The sequence below is a fragment of the Chlorocebus sabaeus genome, chromosome 26 (genome assembly GCF_047675955.1).
Source record: "Chlorocebus sabaeus isolate Y175 chromosome 26, mChlSab1.0.hap1, whole genome shotgun sequence".
NCBI classification, from domain to species: domain Eukaryota; kingdom Metazoa; phylum Chordata; class Mammalia; order Primates; family Cercopithecidae; genus Chlorocebus; species Chlorocebus sabaeus.
In genome coordinates this window covers 47,013,549-47,036,013 of record NC_132929.1, presented here as the reverse complement: position 1 = coordinate 47,036,013, position 22,465 = coordinate 47,013,549, and the positions used below count along the sequence as shown (strand labels likewise).

At 44.6% G+C, this 22,465-nt stretch overlaps 1 protein-coding gene across 1 annotated transcript in view; it reads right to left on the bottom strand.

Annotated features, from left to right (window-relative positions):
- THSD4 (thrombospondin type 1 domain containing 4) overlaps window positions 1–22,465 on the bottom strand; it is a 664,019-nt gene that overhangs the window by 541,613 nt on the left and 99,941 nt on the right. The window contains exon 5 of the mRNA XM_038010111.2: window positions 1,011–1,458. Coding sequence (XP_037866039.2) covers window positions 1,011–1,458 — 448 coding nt within the window. The remainder of the gene's footprint in view (window positions 1–1,010; window positions 1,459–22,465) is intronic.

The following is a 22,465-nucleotide window of genomic DNA, read 5'->3' as shown; positions in this document are numbered from 1 at the left end:
AAAAGTGCTGAGCACAGGCCAGGTGCGGTGGCTCACACCTGTAATCCCAGCACTTTGGGAGGCAGAGGTGGGCAGATCACAAAGTAAAGAGATCAAGACCATCCTGGCCAACATAGTGAAACCCCATCTCTACTGAAAAAAATAGAAAAATTAGCTGAGTGTAGTGGTACACACCTGTAGTCCCAGCTATTCGGGAGGCTGAGGCAGGAAAATCACTTGAACCCGGGAGGCGGAGGTTGCAGTGAGACAAGACTGCGCCACTGCACTCCAGCCTGGGTGATAGAGCAAGACTCCATCTCAAAAAAAAAAACAAAAAACAAAAAAAGTGCTGAGCACAAGGCCTGGCTTATGAGTTTTTTATAATGGTAGATATTATTTAAATGCATGAAGATAAAATCAATAAATATTTATTGAACTGATATCCAAAGTGGGTATACCTATATATATATATGCATGAGTACAGCTATACAAGTCCTTAAAATAACAACATACTTTCACACCGGTTAGGAACTTACTGCTGCCCAGAGGCCTCTGTGCACCATCCATCACCCCAGTTGTCCCAGTTCTTCCCCGAAGGGAAGACTCTTTACAATTTCACTCTCAGACTTCTTTATGCTACAATACCTAGTGTTTACACCTGGAATAGCAGAGAACTTCCGGGAAACTTATATATTGCACTTGAGCAAAGAATAAATATTGTTAACATGAGTCACTGAGAATTTGGGGGTTGTTTGTTTTGCAGCAATAGCTATTAATAATTAATACCACCATTAAGCAATTGTCAATAAGCAATTCAAGAAGCAGTGTATAAGTTACCAAAGCAATAACTTTAAAAAAAGGAAAACTATGTGGGAGAATACATGGAAAGAAAAGAGAAAGGAGGAAGATTAAAAGGTGTGTTAACATGGCCCAGACACTATATGCTTGCTGTCTTCACCATGCTTAGTGCCAAATGACAGAAAAACGAGGTGCAGCTGTTTCCAGGCCCAGTATAGGTTGTGTGTACTCACGTTGGTGTTGCACAGCTTGTATTGCCGATAGGCCCCGATGCATGAGATTGCTGTAGATCGGGCAGGCTGGGAGAAGCTCTGCGTCGCCCCATGAGTCCCCACACCGTGGCTGTTGCTTGTTTCTGGGCTGTGAAAGAGACTTGAAGCTGCAGGGAAGCCTTGATCGTGAGTCAAAGGCAGCTGGTAGATGGAGGCCTCTGCAGCCTGCAGTCCAGAGCGAGGGCCACTGTCACTTTGGTACAAAGGCCCATGTTGGGGGACCTGGTGGGCTGGTGAGTTGTAGCCATGCCTAGCAGAAGATGCCCCCTGGGACCTGGAATGCCGGGATGAGGGCTTCTGTCTCCGGAGCCTCTGTGGCATGTGTGCAGTGTCTGTCTGCAGTGGTAAGATATATGGGGCCTTACCATAGCCGTACTTGCCAGGGCCGATGGGACCGCGGGTCCTGCTCCTAAAGAGAGATAGACAAGAGGAAATGATCAGAGTCGGATGAATTTCGTGTTAACTCAGAAGCTCTGGTCCATGGTAGAGATGACCAGGTAGGAACAGAAGCTTGGGAAAGGGTCTATGGTAGACCTGGGAAGTAGGGGGAGCACATTTTAGAAGGGACCATCGTGGAAGCTGGAACAGAGTCTCCATAAAGGCTGGAAAGTAGAATGAAAGAGGGAATCAACAGAGGATGAACAGTTGATGATGCAAGTGGCTGGAAATGAGATTAGAACAGTAAACTATGGTCAGCGTGTAATTTTTATGTAAAGAGTCTGGGCATTTTTGTAGGTCACCTGGAGCCATTGAAGGTTTTCGGAGAAGTATAAACATATGATTGCAATTTCAGTCACAGTAACTTTCCTGTTCACCTTTTTTTTTTTCTTCTAATAATGTACTTTTTGCTCATTCAACTAACTGTGGTATTTCAGACCCTGTTTCCTTCACCATTCATACTCAAAGAGCTCTTCTAGGTAATGGAACTTAGATAAGCAACCAAAGTCTAGTGCAGTCCTAAGGCCTCACTTGCACTGACTTTAATCCTGAAAATACTCAAGGGCATTAAACACTTGGCTCCTCCATCACTCTTGAAGCAGCCCATGCTAAGCAATGGGTAAATGGCCATCTTCACATCGGTTTAGAAGAAGAATTGTCTTGGGTCACACAAAAAATACACTAACAACAGCTGATGAGCTAAAAATACATATTGCAAAAAAAATCTCATGATGTTTCAAGAAAGTTTACGAATTTGTGTCGGGCTGCATTCAAAGCCATCCTGGGCCACATGAGGCCCATGAGCTGTGGGTTGGACAAGCCTGGTTTAGATCTTTAGATTTTTGTAAAGACCCACTGCCTTGTGGTGGGATGGGGCGGGGGGAATGGGCAGGACAGGGTAGAAGCCCTGATTTGTAGCATTTGCCCACTCCTATGGTGTAAATACTTCCAACATGGCTGATATCAAGCTACCAATGTAAAGACACATTGACCTCTGGGGAGCAGGTAAAAACCAGCTCCAGAACACCACTGCATGTATACTTATTGTGCAACTATTCAAAAATTAATCATCCATAGTTTTCAAGACCCTAGTTTTCAAGACCCCAACCTTACAGCTGAAAGCAACTAGATCACAATGCAGCGTGGGGTAAGCGCCTTAGAGGTCATGCAATAAATGTTGCTTTGGGAAATTCTGGGGCAAGAAAAAGCACTTCTGTCTGAAGGGATCAGAAAAGATTTCACCTTCACTGGCATTAGAGTGGAGGAGCGCAGGTTCCAAATCTCTGTGGAAGGACTTAAGTAAGTCAACTAACTCTTACTTACTTTTAAGATGACTGAGCTGGATTAAATGACCGCCAAGGTCGCTCCAACTCTAAAATTATACGCTTCCATAATAATTAATTCTACATTTACGTAAAACTGGAAATGTGCCCAAGGGTTTCTACAGGATGGCCCCATTAAAATAAGCACATTAAAATAGCAATCAAGGTGAAACATTGATTTCTACCCTCATGAGAAAATTCTTTCTTCACTCTCCACATAATCACTGAACATAAAATTTAATAGACCACAACTAATTATTAACATCTTTATTACTAATTGCACCTTCATTCTTAGCTGATACAGAATTAAACCACGCCACAGTGTTTATTTTGCATTTAGGTCTTTCTCAATTAATCTTGGCAACACTTGGGACTCTGTTAATGATGGGGGCTTTAAGAGATGCAATTAAGTTAGTCATATATATGTGTATATATGTGTATGTGTGTATATATATACACATATATATAAAACTTGGATGTAATTTGCCTTTTTCTTTCTTGTGGCAGGCCAGGTAAAATGAATTACATCATGCAAAGGCAAAGGAAAGAATTTCTGCATATGTGTGTGTTTTTTTAAGATCTGAAAGTCTACCAAAAAATTCTAGCTTCAAAGTAAGTACTGGATGGAGACCCTAGCTAAAGGTAACAGAGAAATGGACATGTGGAATAGCACTTCTCAAACTTGAGTGTTCACAGGCGTCACCTGGGATCTTGTTAAGCCGCAAATTCTGGATCTAGGACATCTAGGGTGCGGCCTGAGAGTCTGCATTTCCAACAAGCTCCCGGGAGATGCCAATGCTGCTGGTCCACAGACCCACAGCTTTGATAATCAGTCATAGAATAACATAGAAATTCCAAACAAAAGGGTGAAAATTCAACACTGCAAATTATCGTTTTTAATGAAGGAAAAATGGCAATGAAATTCAAACCAAAAACCTCTGAGCTGGAAGTAGATACAAAAGATCTGCTGGCCCGGGACAGGCTGCCCTGCTGGAACTCACTCAGTGAGCACTGATGAACCAAAACTGACTTGAGCTTCCTCTTGGGGAGCAGAAGAACAACCTGCTGTTGGCTGATGACTTGTGTAAGCATCTTCCCAAAGGCTGCCATCACTCCTGAGGGGAGTAACATATACAAGCACCAATGTATATTTTTGTATTCATATTGCCTTGTGGGAAGCTCTGCCTAAATTGGAGAACCATTCAAAACCCACTGACACAGCAACATCATTGGAAAGGTGATGAAACGAATGCAAATGACCAGTTAATTCTAAAAGACCAAAGAGAATGAGCAACCAAATCGGGTGTGTTTATGAGAGATCTGATTTCTGAGTATTTGACTCAGAACATTTGGACAAGTGGCGGATTCATTCTGGCTTGGCCAGGAGAACGTTTGTTTTCCTTACAGCTGGTTAGAGCTAATAATCCTGATGGGTCTGAATGGCCTCTTCTCCAACAGGACAGAGTCCATCTGGCCGCTTGCAGGGGGGCCTCCACAGAACTGGGCAGATTTATGCAGAGCTGTGATAATAAGTACAGATGTGGCGATGGGATCTGTGTGGCCAGTAAACTCCTCCAGGAGAAACATGTGGTAGCTGCCTGGGGGAGCTGCTGAGTAGTTCTGCTTGGTCTCCCCAGCACCCATCTCTGGGATTTTACTTTGGGTGCTCCACTTGTCAAAGCACTGGCTAATTTCTGAAAGTTATGCCTTGAGAAAGAAATGGAAAAGGCACAGTTTGCAGACCAGAGACGTGGGAGTCAGTGTAGGCTAGTGGTTCACCACATGGACCCTGAGGCCAGCTTTCTGGGGTTTGAATCCCAGCTCTGCTACTTGCTAGTTTGGAAACTTCGGGTAAGTTACCCAATCTTTGTATGCCTCATTTTTTTCAAACAGGACCAGGATTATGATGAGGCCAGTGAAGCACCTAGGACGCAATATTTAAAGAGATAACAGTTAGGGTCGTGGAAGTGCTGGTAGGAACCTGAGAGTAATGTCTTCTTAAATGTTGCACCCTAAGAACCTCTCTAGCTGCACTCCAAGCCCAGTTCTGGCCTTGTGTTCACTTACAAATAAACACAATAATAGTACCTTTGTTACAGATAGTTGCAAAGATTAAATGACTTTAGAGCAAAATACCTAATGCTTCACACAGAGTATGCATCATACAAGTATTTGCCTTTACGTAAGAAAACCTCTAGTTTGGCTGTTTAATAGCTCTACCAACTTTGGCAAATAAGGCACCTTCAGTTTTCTTACCTGTAAAATGAGAGTATGACCATTTCACATTCACTAGGATAGCTATACTCAAAAAAGACAGATAATAGTGTGTTGGGAAAGATAAATTGGTAACCTCATATATTCCTAGTGGGAAGGTAAAATGGCATAGTCACTTTGGAAAACTACCTGAAAGCTCCTCAAAATACTAAATGTAGTGCTACCACAGGACCAAGCAATTCCAGTCCTATATGCCCAAGAAAAATGAAAACATACATTTATATATAAACTTATACATGAATGTTCATAGTTACCTTATTCATAATAGGCAAACTGCAGAAACAACCCAAATGCCTATCAACTAATGTATAGATAAATAAAACATTGGTATATCTATAGAGTGGATTATTATTCAGCCATAGGAGAGGTGAAGTGCTGATATATACTGTAACATAGATAAACCTGCAAAACATTCTAAGTGAAAGAAGCCGGACACATATGATTCCATTTCTATAGAAAGTCCAGAATAGGCAAATCCATAGAGACAAGAGAGTGGTTTCCAGGGGTTGGGGAGAGAGGGGAAAAGAGAGCGACTGCCAAAGGGATGGAGTGTCTTTTTAGGATGATGGAACTGTTCTGCAATTAGATAGTCACGATGGTCACACAACCTTGTAAATATACCAAAACTATTGAGTTATATAGTATTTTTAAATGATGAATTTTATGGTATGTAAGTTATATCTCCATAAAGCTTTTTTAATGAAAGCGTGTTCACTTACAAGGATGTCGTAAAGTCAAATTGAAGTTACTGATAGAAAGGCATTTTTTTAATCTGAAAGCAATTTTTAATCATTTGTTTCAACAATATTTAACAAACCTTTATTGAGCAACTTCTATGAGCGCCTATTGAGCATCGTGTGTGATTTTTTTTTTCTACTTGTTCACATTTCCAGCCCTGACAACATAAGTAAATGGAACTCACCCCCTGCCCCCACCCCACCATAAAGTAGGGTTCTATGAGAAGAACATGGCATTGCACAGTAAGGGTTCTAAGACCAGGTTCCAGGCCCAGTTCATCCAATGGGTGTCTGGGAAAATTGCTGTTGCTTTAATAGTTGTTGAGATAATGCTGCAAACAGCATTCTTTCCTTACAACAGGCTGGCTGCCATCCAGGGCTCATGCGTGATCTTCCATAGCTCCACAAAGTTAATGCTAAGCAGTCAGTGTGATGACTCAAACAAAGTCACTCCATCCAGTCTCCCTTCCTACATACTCACCCTGGAGATGTATTATCTGCAATCATCATCTGGAACTGACAACTCCTACCTTTCTGTTTCCTGCCGAGATCCCTCTCCTGAGCATCAACCCCATGTGCCTAGCTAACCTCCAGACTAGAGCCTGAAAAGTGCACATAAGTCACCCGGGGGTCTCATTAAAATCCAGCTTCTGCTTCAGTGGGTCTGGGGTAGGCCTCTGGTTCATTTGTAACAAGCTCCCAGGTGAAGCCGAAGCAGTGGGTCCTGGGACTCCACTTTGCTACCTCCACGTGTCACTTCAAAGTCAACACACTCAAGTCTGAACTGACCATCTTTCCTCCACAAAACTGATGCCCTCCAGCTCCTCCCATATTCTCTGTCTCAGTAGTCCTTAAACTTGAACAAGCATCAGACTCAGCTAGAAGACTTGTTACAACAGACTGTTAAGTCCCACCTGCAAAAACTCCAATTCAAGAGGTCTAGGGCAGGGCCTGAGAATCTGCATTTTGAACAAGTTCTCAGGTGATGCCGATGCTCTTGGTCTGTGGGCCACAGCAAGAACCACTGCTCTGTCTTACTCCCAAGTACCACCATCCCCTGAAGACGGCTGGCTCTTCCACTCACCCCTTACCTCTGCATTCCATCCAAACTCCTTGGCTTACCCACTCAACCTATACAGCCTGGCTCCTTTGGTATCTCTTGTCAGCCCTGGCCCTGCATGGACCACCTACACCATACTCCTTGCAGCTCCTCAATAGGCCAAGGGACTTTATTCTCCATGCTTTGACCTATGCTGTTTCCTCCTCCTCAACTGCTTTCTCCAGCACCGTTTCCCAAAATAATGACCTAGTTACCCTTCAGGACTCGGCTGAAGCATTTTGGCGTCAATGAAGTTTTTCCTGGTCCAAACCGCCCTCCAACCCTCTCCTTCAAAGAATCGATGCCCTTCTCTTTTGTCCTTCCACTGGGCTTCATGTAACTGTCACGGCACAATCTTTTATTATGCTTATTGTTTGCATACCTGCCTCAGTTTACCAGACTGCAGGCTCCTTCAGGGCAGGGACTATGTCCTATTTCTTATATCCCTATAACCTACTACAATAACTAGCACATAATAGGTGCTCAGTTAACTGACCCTAGAAAAGCTGAAATAACAAACGAATGGCTCAAACCACTATTGCCAAAGCGAGAAAAATCTCCCCTCAGTATTATTGTGCCTGTTTAATTTCTGTTATATGAAATATTACATCTTATTAAAAGACTGTTAAATTATTACAGCCCTGAGGACAACGCCACCTCCTTCTACGTAGGAATAAAAGTCTCATCTATTGTGTGAGAGCATTTCTGGTATCAAACACCTAGAGAAGAGACAGGTCCTTAGAATGGAGGGGGACCCAGCAGGGGCTGAGACTCAGCCTTCATTTTCAAAAGGAGAGAAGAATTAAGAGCTCAAGAGCTGTCAGAGCTGGAAAGCCACCCAGGCAAAGCTGTCAGCAGCCTGCAGCTAGAGGGGGGCTTCCTACCTCTCAGTTTCCAGGACGGAGGGGAGTGGGCAGAGTGACAGCCCTGCCCTCCACAGCCAGGCTGTTTGTGTTTCTTAGGCTCTCCATGTTTATTTCCATCTTGCTTTCCCTTAGAGCCCAGTCAAGTTCCTTTGAGGAGCCCCGCCTCTCTCAGCTGTGCTAACATGAACCCCACATGGACCACAGCACCCTACAGAGCAGCAGCCCCAGGGACTGCCCTCGAGGAACCAGAGGAGTGGAGCCCAAGAACCCCACGGGAAAGTGGAACTCCACGAAAAATGGGAAATGAGGCTGGCCACCCCTGCTCACGTGGAAAGTCTCCTTGCGCTGCTTAACCTTGGAGGCCTGAGTTGTATAGCATTAAGAGCAGTGGCATTTCAGCCAGCATGGTGGCTCACACCTGTAATCCCAGCACTTTCAGAGGCTGAGGCGGGCAGATCACTTAAGGCCAGGAGTTCCAGAGTTCCAGACCAGCCTGGCCAACATGGCAAAACCCCATCTCTACTAAAAATACAAAAAATTAGCCAGGCATGATGGGTGCACACCTGTGGTCCCAGCTACTCAGGAGGCTGAGGCACAAGATTTGCTTGAACTGAGAGGCGGAGGTGGCAGTGAGCTGAGATCATGCCACTGCACACCAGCCTGGGAAACAGAGCAAGACCCAGTCTCCAAAAAAAAAAAAAAAAAGAGAGCGAGGTGGCATTACTTGCATCTTGGTACCTAAGTTGAGCTGCTACATAAATAGAAATAAATTCTTCCATAGAGAAGATGGGAAGGAAGCTCATGAGATGAAAGACTATTTATTGTTGGAGAAAGCTGTTAAGTTAGCGGGGAATCTAAGTCCCCGTACTAGATTCTGCGGAGAAAATCTAAGATACTACTGGATTTTACTATGTCTAATGAATAATGTCCATGTGGCTTAAAGAGAGCCTTTAGACCACATTTACATTTGAACTGTTACTATATAGCAAGGCTAAACTCCCAAGGCAAAGTTTTGGGGCAAATTTCCTGGAGACTAAGTATCACAGGGTCCTGGTTACAAATGTGGAGGTACTGCATCTGAGGGCTGCCTCAGTGCCAGCCTCCGAAATGTGGACAGACACTCCTCTATTTCTCCTGGCATTGAGACAAAGCATTGGCACTTTAAGCTAGGAGGAGGAGGAGGGAGATGTAATTCCCAATGACTATCAAGTGAAATGCTTTTTGCCAAAATACTTTAGTATGACCGCATGTATCTTTTAAAAAGATTTTTATAGACATTAAAACAATACTAGGTGGTAGAAATTATACCTAGGAATTATCCTTCTCAAGTGCTTGTAAGAGCACACAGAGACGTGAGTGTGGGGATCCTCACTGCAGCCCTGGAGAGCTGGCAGGACACCTGAAACCACAGCAGGACGGTGATCTGAGGAACTGGCCAGTGCACTTCAGTCATTCCTTCTTTCCACACAGTTCTCCTAGAATGAGGCTGAAGATTATAGCTCCAGAGAAGGGAAGAGTCAAAGATCAGAATGAAGAGAGAAAGGGTTTCTTTTTTTTTTTTTTTTTTGAGACAGAGTTTCACTCATGTTGCCCAGGCTGCAGTGCAATGGTATGATCTCAGCTCACCGCAACCTCCACCTCCCGGGTCCCTGGACATGCAGTTCTCCTGCCCAGCCTCCTGATTAGCTGGGATTACAGGCACGTGCCACCACACACAGCTAATTTTTGTATTTTTAGTAGAGATGGGGTTTCACCATGTTGTCCAGGCTGGTCTCGAACTCCTGACCTCATGATTCACCTGCCTCAGCCTCCCAAACTGCTAGGATTACAGGTGTGAGCCACCATGCCCAGCGAAAAGGTTTCTTTAAATCGGAAAAACCGAGCTTTATCCGTCAAGACCCAAAGTCTGGAGCACAGCAGGCAGATGTAGAGCTCATACTACAGATTATGAAGAAGTGTTATCACCTTCGAATGACCTTTCTGAACCCAAGGAAATTAAGAGTTTGACTAGCAGGCTGGGTGTGGTGGCTCATACCTGTAATACCAGGACTTTGGGAGGCCAAAAGTTCAACTCCTGAGGTCAAGAGTTCAAGACCAGCCTGGCCAACATGGTGAAACCCCATCTCTACTAAAAATACAAAAACTAGCTGGGCGTGGTGGGTATATGCCTGTGGCTGAGGCACAAGAATTGCTTGAATCGAGAAGTGGAGGTTGCAGTGAGCCAAGATCACACCATTGCACTCCAGCCTGGGCGAGTGGAGAGTTTGACTAGCAGGCAGATGAGGGAGGAACCAAAAGGCAGTATTCAGAGACTAGGACAGAATGCAGTGGCCTGGGCTGGGGAGCAATAGAAATCCCAGAAGTGTTTAGGGGCCTGAGAACAGAAGGGACTTGCATGCTTTATGGGGAAGCCAGTGTCCAACATGGCACCTGACTAGGATGTGGGAGGGAGGCGTCAAGGTGGAGGGGCCCACCTGAAAGTGGGTGGGCCACCCCTTTGTGGTTCCACAGAGTATGTGGCCCTTGGTGACAGAAGGCAAGGAGGGTATATGCAGATATTTCAGCAGCAGCCACAGCAAGGGTGGAAGGTGAAGCTTGAAGCATGCCCGATAGCTTGCTTCCTTTGCCAAGCGTGCACAGGAGCCCCTCACCTGGGGATCCAGGTCACACCTCCTGGGAAGAGGAGAGGAGAGAGTCCTAACTGAGTTGAACATAAACCCTGAATTGATCATGCTTAACACGGAGTGTCTGAGCATCTGAGTCTCCTGGAATTGGCAAAGTTTTCCTTCAGCAATAGAAGCAGAGGCTCATGAACCACATTTAGTTATAGAAAAATAAATTGTGCTCTGCATACCTGAGTGGTGGTTGTAAACTGTAAATCTGAAAGACAATCTAAGTATCCTTAAACAGGAAAATAAGGAGCTAGTTCAATTATGGCGCATTCAGATACTGGAGTACCATGAAGCTGTTTAAAAGAATGAGGCAGCTGTGTATATACTGATATAGAAAGATCTCAAAAACATAGTTAAGTGAAAAAGAATAAGACAGTAAATATACTAAGCTGAGGACACTAAACATGCTTTCATTTGCATGTGGTTTTTTTTTTAAAGAAAAAATGTACACAGTATATAAAAAATGTACAAAATATATACAGAATATATTTCTGAATTGATCAAAAGGAAACTCTGGGCAATGATTTCCCCTGGGCAGCAGACCCAGTGAGGTAGAGTTGAAGCAGACTCATTAGTCATTTCTTACCCTTTCATGCTGCTGTGTAAGCAGTGTCAAAAAGAGAAACCAAATCAGTAATCTTAATGCCTAAACATGCAGACATTTCAATTTGGACATAAAATGCCCACTTATAAATACACTGTAAGCCCCAAAGACCAGAGGGACAGAAATAGCTCAGGGACAAAATATTCCTCTGAACTGTCTCCATCAAGAACAGAAAAGTCACATACTCCCAGAAAGATTTTAGATCAGCACAGACCAGCATCAAGCTCATGCCAAGGCAGAAGCTTCTTAGAGTCTGAATATGCTTGAATCTCATAGCCTGTGGGAAGAACAACAATGACTCCATGATATCTAGTCTCATCTTTTCAGTGATGACAAACACCCCAGTGCATATTCCTAGTGTGGCCAACAACATCCCCACCTGTCAGGTACCCAAGTAAGGAACCTCACACACTTCTGACTTCCCTCTCCACTGGATTTGTCTTTCTAAGCACAGCCCTGGTCATTACTCTGTATTTGAAAGACCCACCTGGCTCATTTCTGCCGAGAATATAAAGTTCAAACCTAGACAGTTTTAGGGCACATTTGGTTTGATAGCACATTCCATCCTTCATCATCTGGTTTCAGTCTATCTTCCCAGATTCAACTCCAGTCTTCATCTCCCTCCCCTGTATCCTGCCCACAACCCTGCATTTCCCAACCATCACTAATGACTCACCATTTCCCAAACACACGGGGCTCTTGTGCTGCAAGACTCCCTCCTGGAACCCTACCCTACCTACTTCTGTACTTCCAGGCCCAACATAAACACCAGCGCCCATGTGCTTTCCCCACTGTTAGTACTCTCAGGGGCAGTCTGCACACCCCTTTGCCACAATAGCACTGTACTAGGAAGTTTCATTCTCCAGGGCTACGCTCCCTGTTTCTTAGTGGTGTGTGCCTGATCCCTGAGACTAGCTCTGAGTCTGACATAGAGGCATCCCGAGAATGTATGCTGAAGTGACACATGGGTGGGTCCAGAGCCTCGTTGCTCAGCATCTCTAACGAATGGGTCAATAAAGGCTACTGCTTTGGATTAATTCATAAAGACAAAAAGGCTAGGAGTTTCCATACGCAAGAAGTCAAGGCAGCCCCACACATCTGGGTGGGAATTAAAGGTTGGAGCTAGGAAAATTAGATCAGTAGCCAGTGGCTACCTAGAGCGACCTGAGAGCTGAAACTAAAGGGAGGAAAAATGGGAGGGAGCAGCAGCTGAGGACCAGAAACGTGTGTGTTCACCAAGGAGCCGCTTGAGCCAAGGCCAGCTGGGCAGAAGGGAGTGTGCAGCCTCGAGCTGGAAAGAGAGCCCTGTTTTCCTAAAACCCGCCCTGTTCCACTGGATCACCTGCCAAAGGGAGAAAGGATATCATGTGCTAAGTTCAAAGAGGCTGCGAGCAAATGGTTTAGGTTGAGTGCAGATGTCTTCTTAGAAGTTCTAAGACTGAAATTCCTGCCAGGGCTGTTCTGGGTAATAAATTACCTGGTGTCTACAGAAGATAAGAGGTGAAACTCTGACCACTTAGGGAAATAAAAATTAAGATGATGAAAACGAAAGCTTCCCTGGTCGCCTACTGTGCAGCACACAGTGTCACATACGTTAGCTGCAGGTTTGACCAGATCTGCTGCTGCTGCTCCCCACAATGTGCTGAAGATCTGAGTTTAAAGGCCAGCATGAGAATCAGCTGACAGGTTTGCTCTGAGTCTTTAGGAAAGAAGGAGCCCACAGGCTTATGGGAGATATGGCCACAGGGAGGAATGACAAATGTGTTCCAATAAAGTGAAAAGAAGGAGGTCTTTTCACAGATGGATTCAGGAGCTCTTCCAGGAGTCAAGAGGCAAGCCACCTAGGCAGAGAAAGCAGAAAGCTGGTTTTAGAGCCACGGAGATGTTAAAGGGCTTTTTTTGCACCAGGAAGTCAAGCCTCTAGAAGACCCTATCCTCAGTGACCCACCCATCAGCCTCCCAGGATGTGAGTTCCATGGGGCTGTCCCCCAACACCAGCTGCCAAAATAATACAGAGCAGCAACCTTAAGAATAAAGGACTCAGGCCTTCTGGGGGAAATGACCCTAGGAGATGATTTAGACTCGCACCTCTAGATACTGCCATCAGGTGGCTTCTCTTCCTCTAGGATTGTGTTTGAAAATCAGCCAAGTTTCCAGAAGAACAAGCCAACCACAGTGCTCACGGGTGCTGCTGTGCATCAGAGTGATCTGGGTTTCCAGAACTGACCTTCAGGTGCCTTATTCAGTGTGGGCCCAGAGGAGCGGAATAAGGACAAGTGAGTGGGTGTTCAAGGGAACCAATTTTAGTGCCACAGAAATCAATGGTGGAGAGGCTGCAAGGATGTCACCTACAGTTGAGCAGATTACTCACTGTACAATGACAACTGGGAGTTGAAATCCAGTGTGTCCTCCCAGCAGGGAGATGAACCTGACCAGAGGAAGAGGCTTCTTTTTGGATTCGCACAAAGGTAAGAAATGAGTCAGTGGAAGTTTAAGAGAGAGATGCTTCCAGCTAAGGCTGAGAGAATATTAGATAGCTCAGAGCAAAGATGATTTTCTTACCCTATTTTGTGCTGGGCAAGACATCTCTGAAGGTGAAGAGAGTACGAGACCAACAGGGACAGAGGTGGTAACATGGGATGGTAGAAAGAGCCCAGGTATTCCATCAGACAGGCCAAATTAGCCACTAATTACCCGTGTCACTGTGGGCAAGTCATTCCACACCCTGTCTCCAGCAGCAAAGTGGAGAAAACAATGCCTGCCTCCCCTGGCTGCTGTGCAGATAAACACAATGATTCAGGGAAAGCGCCTAGGCCTAGCATGGGGCTTGGCCCTCAGTGGAAGTTCTGTAAATGGTAGTTACCGTGACGGCTGCATTGCCCTGAAGGTAAAAAACACAGAGCCTCCAATGTGATATGTGAGAACTGTTGCAGGGGCAGGTAGCCAAACATGGGACTGAGGAGTACGGAGGCGGCTTTGCATGAAAGAACAGTAAATGCATTCATTTCTCCAACGTAACTAAGAGAAACTCTCTTAGGAGTCATGCCTGTTGTTAGTATGGGTTGTAATCGAGTGGCCCTCCAGGACTACGGGGGTTAGAGGAGACCAAATGAGTTTACCTGTGGGGCCCAGCGCCTGGCCAGAGCAGGTGCTAAGCAAATGCGAGCTCCTATCCCCTCTCTCCCAGGGACTGTCAAACAGTGCCTTCTGCCCTAGAGGCTGACCCCCAGCAGGTTGAAGGAACCTGAAGAACTATTTTCAGCAGTAAGTTCTGCTGAATACATTAATACAACAGCAATAATGATTATACCACAACTACACTTCTTGAGCATCTTTTATGTGAAAGGCTCGTGGAGGAAGCAATGGTATTTCTCTCATATTCTGGATGTTTCTCCCAGTCTGAATTTCTATATCACTGCCTATGTACCCACTTACTCTATATCACTTCTATTTCTTTCTTTATTACAGGTATGAAGCATCTCAAGCATAATTATCAATAATGATAATAAGAAGAGGCATAGCTTTCTTTCTTGCATTAGAAGTTATTTAGGTGCAAGTCTGTCACCTTCAGTTAATTAAAGCCAGGAGAGAGCTGTACTCGAGTTTACCCATCCCTAAAAATACTTAGCACAGTGTGTAGTCAGCCATATCAATGAGTGCTGCATCTGTGGATTCAACCAACTGTGGATCAAAAATATTGTGAAAAAACATGGATGGTTGCCTCAATATTGAACATGCACAGACTCTTTTCTTGTCATTATTCCCTAAACAATACAGCACAACTATTTACAAAGTATTTACATTGTATTAGTATCATATATAATTGAGGAATGATTTAAAGTATAGGAGGATGTGTGTAGGTTATATACAAATACTACACCATTTTATAAAAGGGGCTTGTACATCCTCAGATTTTGGTATCTGCAGGGGAGTCCTGGAATCAATATCAATCCCCACTGGACACAGGGACAAATGTATTTAAATAATACATTCTGTATGTAGATGGCTATGCTGTATCAAACACCTGCTAAATGCCTTATGTGTGTAATCCCATTTAACCAACACTGTAAACAGCAAAGTAGGCCATTACTTTATTTTACAGATGAGGAAACTGAGTCTAAGAGACATTGAAGAACCTGTCCAAGCTAGTAAGTCTGTGTGAACAGATATTAACAAATGTGACTGAATGAATAAAGGCAAGCCTCTAAAGAGCTTAACAATTGCAATACAGCACAGCTTTTAAATACCAAATTCCCATTCATAGAGGATTACAGGGATGGACTATTTCAAGTGAGGACTTACTGTAAATGGGAAAAAATTATTGTTTCCCCCCAAATCAAGAAAAGAAACGTTCTCAGCAGTAGCCCACAATGAACTGTGGTCCAATCACTGAGGAAAAGGGCAATCTTAATTAATTGCTACTGGATCCAAGTGGCCCATAGGAGAACCAAATGCTTCTGCATGAAAAAAGATTCATGAGGGAAGATAAAATACATTGTGTGCTTGGAAGCTAAACCATAAGTGGGGAAAGGAAGGCTCTAGGGCAAGGCCTGACCTGGCATAAGGGCGAGAATGGAGTTGGGAACAGGAAGGCAGAATAACTCTGTGTTACAAGCTGGGCCTTAAAGCCAGGTTCTCTGGTCTAAATTCCTGCTCTGCAGCCTACTAGCTACTAGCTCTAGGACCCAGAGCTCATCATATTGTTGCTATAAGCACAGAATTCTTCTCATGTTACACAAGACACACTAAAGATAGTTTATGCATAAGGGTCCTATGAGGTTTAGCTCAGAGCCTCCTACAGTGCACTAGTTTCTGTAGCTGCTGTAACAGGGTACCACAAACTTGGTGATTTAAAACAACAGAAATCTATTCTTTTACAGCTCTGGAGGCCAGAAGTTTGAAATCAGCATCACTAGGCTGAAATCAAGGTGGCAGCAGGGCTGTGCTCCTTTCAGAGGCTGTAAGGGAGGATCTGTTTCCCGGCCTCTTCCAGCTTCTGGTGGCTGCCAGCATGCCTTGGCTGTGGCTATATCATTAGAGTCTTCAAGAGCTGCATCTTCAAGTCTCTCTCTATTCTGTCTTCACATCGGCCTCCTCCTTGTGTGCCTACATATTACATCTCCCTCTGCTTGTCTCTTATAAGGACATTCATAATTGCACATAGAACTCACCTGAATAATCCAGAATACTCTCCCCATCTCAAGATACTTAATCACATCTGCAAAGACCCTTTTTCCAAATAAGTTAGGATTTACAGGCTCCAGGACTAGGACCTGCTATCTTTGAGGACTGAGTGGGAGAGGGCAGGGAATTATTCAGCCTACTACAGAGGAAACCATCGGTAAACATCAGCCCTCATTGCTCTTGTTACTATTAATAGAAATGAGACAAAAGGACTACACATCCAGAAAAGGGCTATGGATTGACAAGCAAGTGAGGACCTAAAAAGTCCTTGAGGGATGTGAGCACCTTATCCTGAGAACCAACAGGGAGACCATGTGTATTACAGGACAACCACAGCAGCTGTCCCCTAAACCTCACGTACATTACCTGTGTCCACACTGTGGGCTCGGGGTGGCAATGAGAAGAGCAAGGATGTTACGGTCAGGGAACCCTGCACTCAAATCCCATTCCGTTCCTTCCTGGAGCAGGATGCTGGGGACTTCTTTACCTTAGTTCAGTGTCCTCTGTAAACTGGAGGCGGCTGAGGTTCAACTAGTACATGTCAATGATGTGGCACATAGTAGGTCCTGCAAAAATGGCTGTGATTACTATGACTGAATCAACAACACGTGCAGGCTCCTGCAGGTAGGATGAGCAAAGGAAACGACAGTAACCCCCACATGCGGGAAACTCCTTCCTCCCATCCTTATATGACGGCATCGCAGACAGGCACCAGGTGTGCACTGGAGGAAAGCCTTAGTGGATTCCAGATGCAGAACTGAGATCCCCGTTCTGGGACACACAAATTGTAGTCAGGCTTTTTCCATAGCGCATCGCATCTTTCTTCTGGAACCGGAGTTTTGAAGGCCTTGGAGAAAGTTCAATGCAGCATTCTTATGGCGAATGTGATCTTTGTTCTGATAACTAATGAAATACTTCTGACACTTAATGAAATACCACAATAAATGAACAAGGGCTCTTTGAAGCCTTGTCTGAGATCAGAGTAACTCAAGCTTAAAATCTGGCTCCAATCCTTCCTAACCTACAGGCAGAAATGTACATACCATCAGGCCTAGCTCTGCCACAAACTCTGTTATTGAAAAGGGCTAAGGTTTCTGATTTAGAAATCAAAGCATATTAGAACACCGTTTATCTGCTTAACATCAACAGGTAACTTCTTGTCAAACAATTCAGGGACTAAGTGCTATTCCTGCTTTGGAAGGTTAAAAAAAAAAAAAAAAAAAATTCCCTTGAAGTAGGAAAACGAAAAATGCCAAAAACAAGGAGTTTGCATTTCAAACACTTGCATCAGCTTTCTCTGCTGACTACCCAGGATGGCCAGGGAGGTTTTCCAAGGAGAAACACAGATAAGGCCAAAGATTTCCCTTCTTGCTATGTGGTTTCTGCCCCCCTGTAGGTAACAAGACTCCCTGGGTATCGACTTAAGGTCAGGAAATTGGCATGTGGCTTTGTGAAGTTTAATTAACAGCAAGTTTTCCTATCCAGCATCATGAAGAGGCCCAGTCAGCTCTAGGAGCCCCCAGGAAAGAAACAACATATTGCTCCAAAGTTATTACCGATGAAGTGCAAGTAGCCGCCAACAAAGCACAGGAAAGGAGGAGCTGAAAAAACAAATGATTCCTACCTGCAGCCAGGGACAGTTTCCAGGGGAGGTGAGAATGTGTGGGTAAAACTTGTGATCCAGGCCTGATGCAAGCTGAGCTGTTTCAAAACGAATGAACCTTTCAAACACACACACATACATCCATGTGTGCACATGCAAACACACACGCACGTGCTCCTGCACACACATGAACATGGACACACAGACAACAAATTACAGAAAGGGACACACGTCTCTAAATCCCAAAAATTACCTAGTCAATGGTAATAAAACAATCAAGCCATGTTGTTTTTGAATGGTGTCTTATGTTTTTCGAAGTACTTTTACAGCTATTACCTCATTTGACCCTCACAACAAGCCTTGTGTGGTAGGCAGAGGACATATAATTCTTCATATTTTATAGATTACATTGTGATTCCCATAGGTCACCCAGTTAGCAGATGATGGAGCTGAGACAGGAAGTGGGGTCTAATGATTCCCAGCCCAGGGGTTTCTACAAGGCACGAAATAGTGATCCCGTCCATGGAAGGGGGCTGTCCAAAAAGAGACTAGCAAAAGGAGGACAGACGTGTGAACAACACTTTTAAGAAAAACTCATGTCTGAATGGAGGGATTTGAAGAGGTACAATGTCGGTGCATCTACGGAGAAAAACCATCACATTCAGAAGCATGTTTGGAAAGGTGTTTGAGGCCCAGCACAGTAGCTCATGCCTGTAATCCCAGTACTCTGGGAGGCCAAGACAAGCACATCACTTGAGGTCAGGAGTTCGAGACCAACCTGGCCAACACGGTGAAACCCTGTCCCTACTAAAAACAAAGATTTGCCGAGTGTGGTGGTGCGCACTGGTAGTCCCAGCTACTCAGGAGGCTGAGGCAGGAGAATCGTTTGAACCCAGGAGGCAGAGGTTACAGTGAACCAAGACTGTACCACTGCACTCCCGCCTGGGCAACAGAGCGAGACTCTATCTCAAAAAAGAAAAAGAAAAAGAAAATGTGTTTGAGAGCTGCGTTTCCTAGTCACCTTCTCTTCCCATTACTCTGGGTGGCAGAAAAGATGACAGGAACATTTAAAACAGAAGTTGGTCTCAATAATGCATCAATAAAAAGCAAGACCCTTTAATGACTAGAATAAGGACCTCTTTATTTTATGAATGTAGAAACTCAGGCCTAGAGAAATGAGGTGACTTGTCCAGGATCAAAGCATTCATAAGAGCTGAGGACTGAACTCTGAACTTGGGGTACAAAATTCTTTATTCTATACTGGCTGCTTTGGGCATTTACTATTTTTAACTTCATTATTGTCACTGTCCTTCATAAACACTTCTAAAGAGGAATGCTTAAGGGTAGGGTGGGGATGCATGGCTTTTCCTCTTCATTTTTCTGGGAAACAGGATCACTAACTTTCCCATAAACAACAACCAGAGTGGATGGGGGAAAGTGGCAGGTGGTCCTGCTGGCACAGAAGTTGTCCTATTGCTTGAGTAATCATAAGACCCCAAAATGTAAGTAGTATTATGGTAGACTAATAACGTCCCCTTTCCCTTCCAAAGATGTCTACATCCTAACCCCCAGAACTTGTAAATGTCACCTTATATGGTAATGGGACTTTGTGTTGATTATTTAATATTTTGTGATGGGGGGTTATCCTGGATTACCTGGGTGGGCCCAGTGTAATCACAAGGGTCCTCCTTATAAGTGGGACGTAGGAGGAGAAGAGTCAGAGAAGGAGATGAGATTACAGAAGCAAGAGATCAGAGTAATGGGAGGAGACGCCACCAGCCAATGCATGTAGGCAGCCTCTCAAAGCTGGAGAAGGGAAGGGCACAGTTTCTCCTTGAAGTCCCCGGAAGGAATGCAGTCCTGCTAGCACCTTGACTTCGGCCTTCTGACTTCCAGAACTGTAAGTGAATAAAGTGGTATTTTTTTTAACCAACTAAGTGTGTAGTGAGTTTTCCAACATTAATGGGAAACTAATACACCTGTTACAAAACTATAGCATCAAGCCTTAACCCCCAGACAATTAACCCTGGCTTCCTGGATTGACAGAGACGGGGTGGTGGATGGCACAGCCAAACAGTTTGAAAAGCACAGGGCATTAAGGAGAAATTTAGATGGGCTTTACACTATATACATCATCTCACGGAAGAAAATGTTGGCCATCCGTGTTTATAGGGACTGTCTTACTCTGAGAATTTCGTGTTCAGTCCCCTTAGGACTGCTTTAAAGTTCCTCTCTGGAAAGGAGCCTGTGGACTTCTCCAGTCTCGCCTGGACACTCCCTCATTTACAGCCTGTGCTTCAGCCCCACCAGACCATTTATGAACACGACATGCTCACTCACGCCTCCAGGTCTCCACCCTGACCATTTGCTCTTTGCAGGAAGGCCCTCCTCATTCTTGGGCTCTGCTAAAATCTTTCCTTTTCAAAGCACAGCTCAATTATTCCTCCAAAGCCTTCCCTGGCTTCCCCAGTCCTCCATTGTCTTCCCCTCTCCTCCCTGGGTACTTGACTTGTAAATGTCTGCTTGTCTTCCTGCTCCACCCCACCAGCACGAGCCACTCAAAGGTAAGGAGCACTTCTTCTCCACTTTGTGTCAGCAAACCACGTCATCCCCCAGCCACACCAAGCCTTTCCCAGCTCTTTCCTATCTTTTCCACCTAAAAAATGCAAACCGATCATTCAAGAAAGTACCCTCCACCATGAAGTGACCTTGTTCCCCAAGAATTAGTCCCACCTCGCTGCTCCCACAGCCCTTGGCTCATCCCCCAGGTAGAACACTCATCACATTCCCTTAGGTGCTCATACCTGAGCTATTTCCTCATCAGACACGGAGGCTGTGGAAAACCACACCTCTTTCACCTATCTACCCGTCCTGTGTTGAGCACAGTGCCTGGCCCAAAGCAAACACACAAAAATATTGGCTGAATTCAAATGAAAACAAAACTTTAAACAAGGCAATGTCTATTAAGACCTGACATCCAGAGGCAGCCTTAACAACAAACAACTATGTGAATGAAGACTTTGCAGGGCCAGCTTCTAACGACAGCGGGTAGTGTTTCCTCTGGGCTTCTGGAGTTCACAGTGGAGCCAGTTTCAGAGTTCCAATATAACATTAAAAACTTTGGGAATAATTAGAGAAATATTTCATTTTCCATCTCAAAGAGGTGTTAGTTTATCAAACTTAGCTAAATTAATGAGTGTTACCTTTTACTTTGAAAAGGGCTTTCTAAAAAAGCAGGTCTGAAAGGAGCAAGATGTCACACAGGCTTGTGCTCTCTCACTTGCCTTCTGCATGACCTTGAAGGAGATACTTACTCCCTGACCCTTGAGTTTGGCATCCATAAATGAGAACACTACATATCTGTCACATGGGTTGTAATGAAGACAAGATAAAATGCTGCAGGTCAAACAACTGCCAATGTATCTGGCACGTGGAAGGCATTGAGACGCCTTTACTGAGCACTTAGGGGACACCGTGCTAAGCATGTGGTATGAGTTATCCAACTCACAGCAACTCAATGAGGTAGGTGTATTAATATTCCCACTAAGGAAAAGTTAAGTAACTTCGGCAGGATACACAGCCAGCAAGTGGCAGGGTCAGATGGAGCATCCAAACCTGTCAATTCCAGAAGCTGCACTCATAACTATCCTGTAGTTTACAGCCTTTCAGGGTGTGTAGCTCCTGTTCTTCTAGATTCTAATAAAGCACTGTATTTCAAAGCCCCAGTCATTGAGAGCTGGCCACAAACTGCTCTTGAAGTGTGGGTCTGCACGCCTGGACAAGAGTTTTCCTTGCCCCACCAGACTCCGTCCCAAAAGGAAATCAGCTCTACAGAAAAACTTCCGTAGGAAACTCCTCTGGGAAGTTCCGGGAAGCCCACCCTCCTCAACCTCTTTCTACCCCCAAACACCTGAGGATATGACACACTCCCCTCAGTGGGAACAGGGTCATGATTTTCATAGTCGAGGCTTTCATATCCCAGCCACCCACAACTGTCTCCAGGAGAAGAAAGTGTCAACTGGCACTACCTAGTCCAAATTCATATTTGAAAATCTGAATTAACGCCATGGAATATCCCATTCCCCAGATGCCAGCTGGTTAATGAGTGTGATGAATGACCAGAAAAGCTGGCTAATGTAGACGAATGTAAGCAAGTCCAGTGGGAAGGAAAGCCTGCCAGATATCAGGCTCTTTAGCATCAGAGTGGTGAAAAAAATCACTTGAAGTCCTCAAATAAGAGAGGGCACTGCTCTCATATCTTGTCTTTTCGGAAGCTGAGTGATATTGACCAACAGACATTTGCAACGCATTTCTGTTAGGTTGTGTACTTGGGTTCTGGGCCACAGGGCGTCTTTCTGGATGCCATTTTCTCTAGACATTTTGGGAATGGGAAGAAATCCACCTTGCTTTCAGTGTTATAAAAGGGAAGGTCTTCAAAGGACTTAACAGACATTTTTCCAAAGAAGATACACAAACAGCCAGTAAGTACATAAAAAAAAGTTCAACATCACTAATCATTACGGAAATGCAAACCAAACTACAGTGAGATACCACCCCACACCTGTTAGGATGGGCACTATCAAAAAAATGGAAAACAAGTGTTGGTGAGGATGGAAT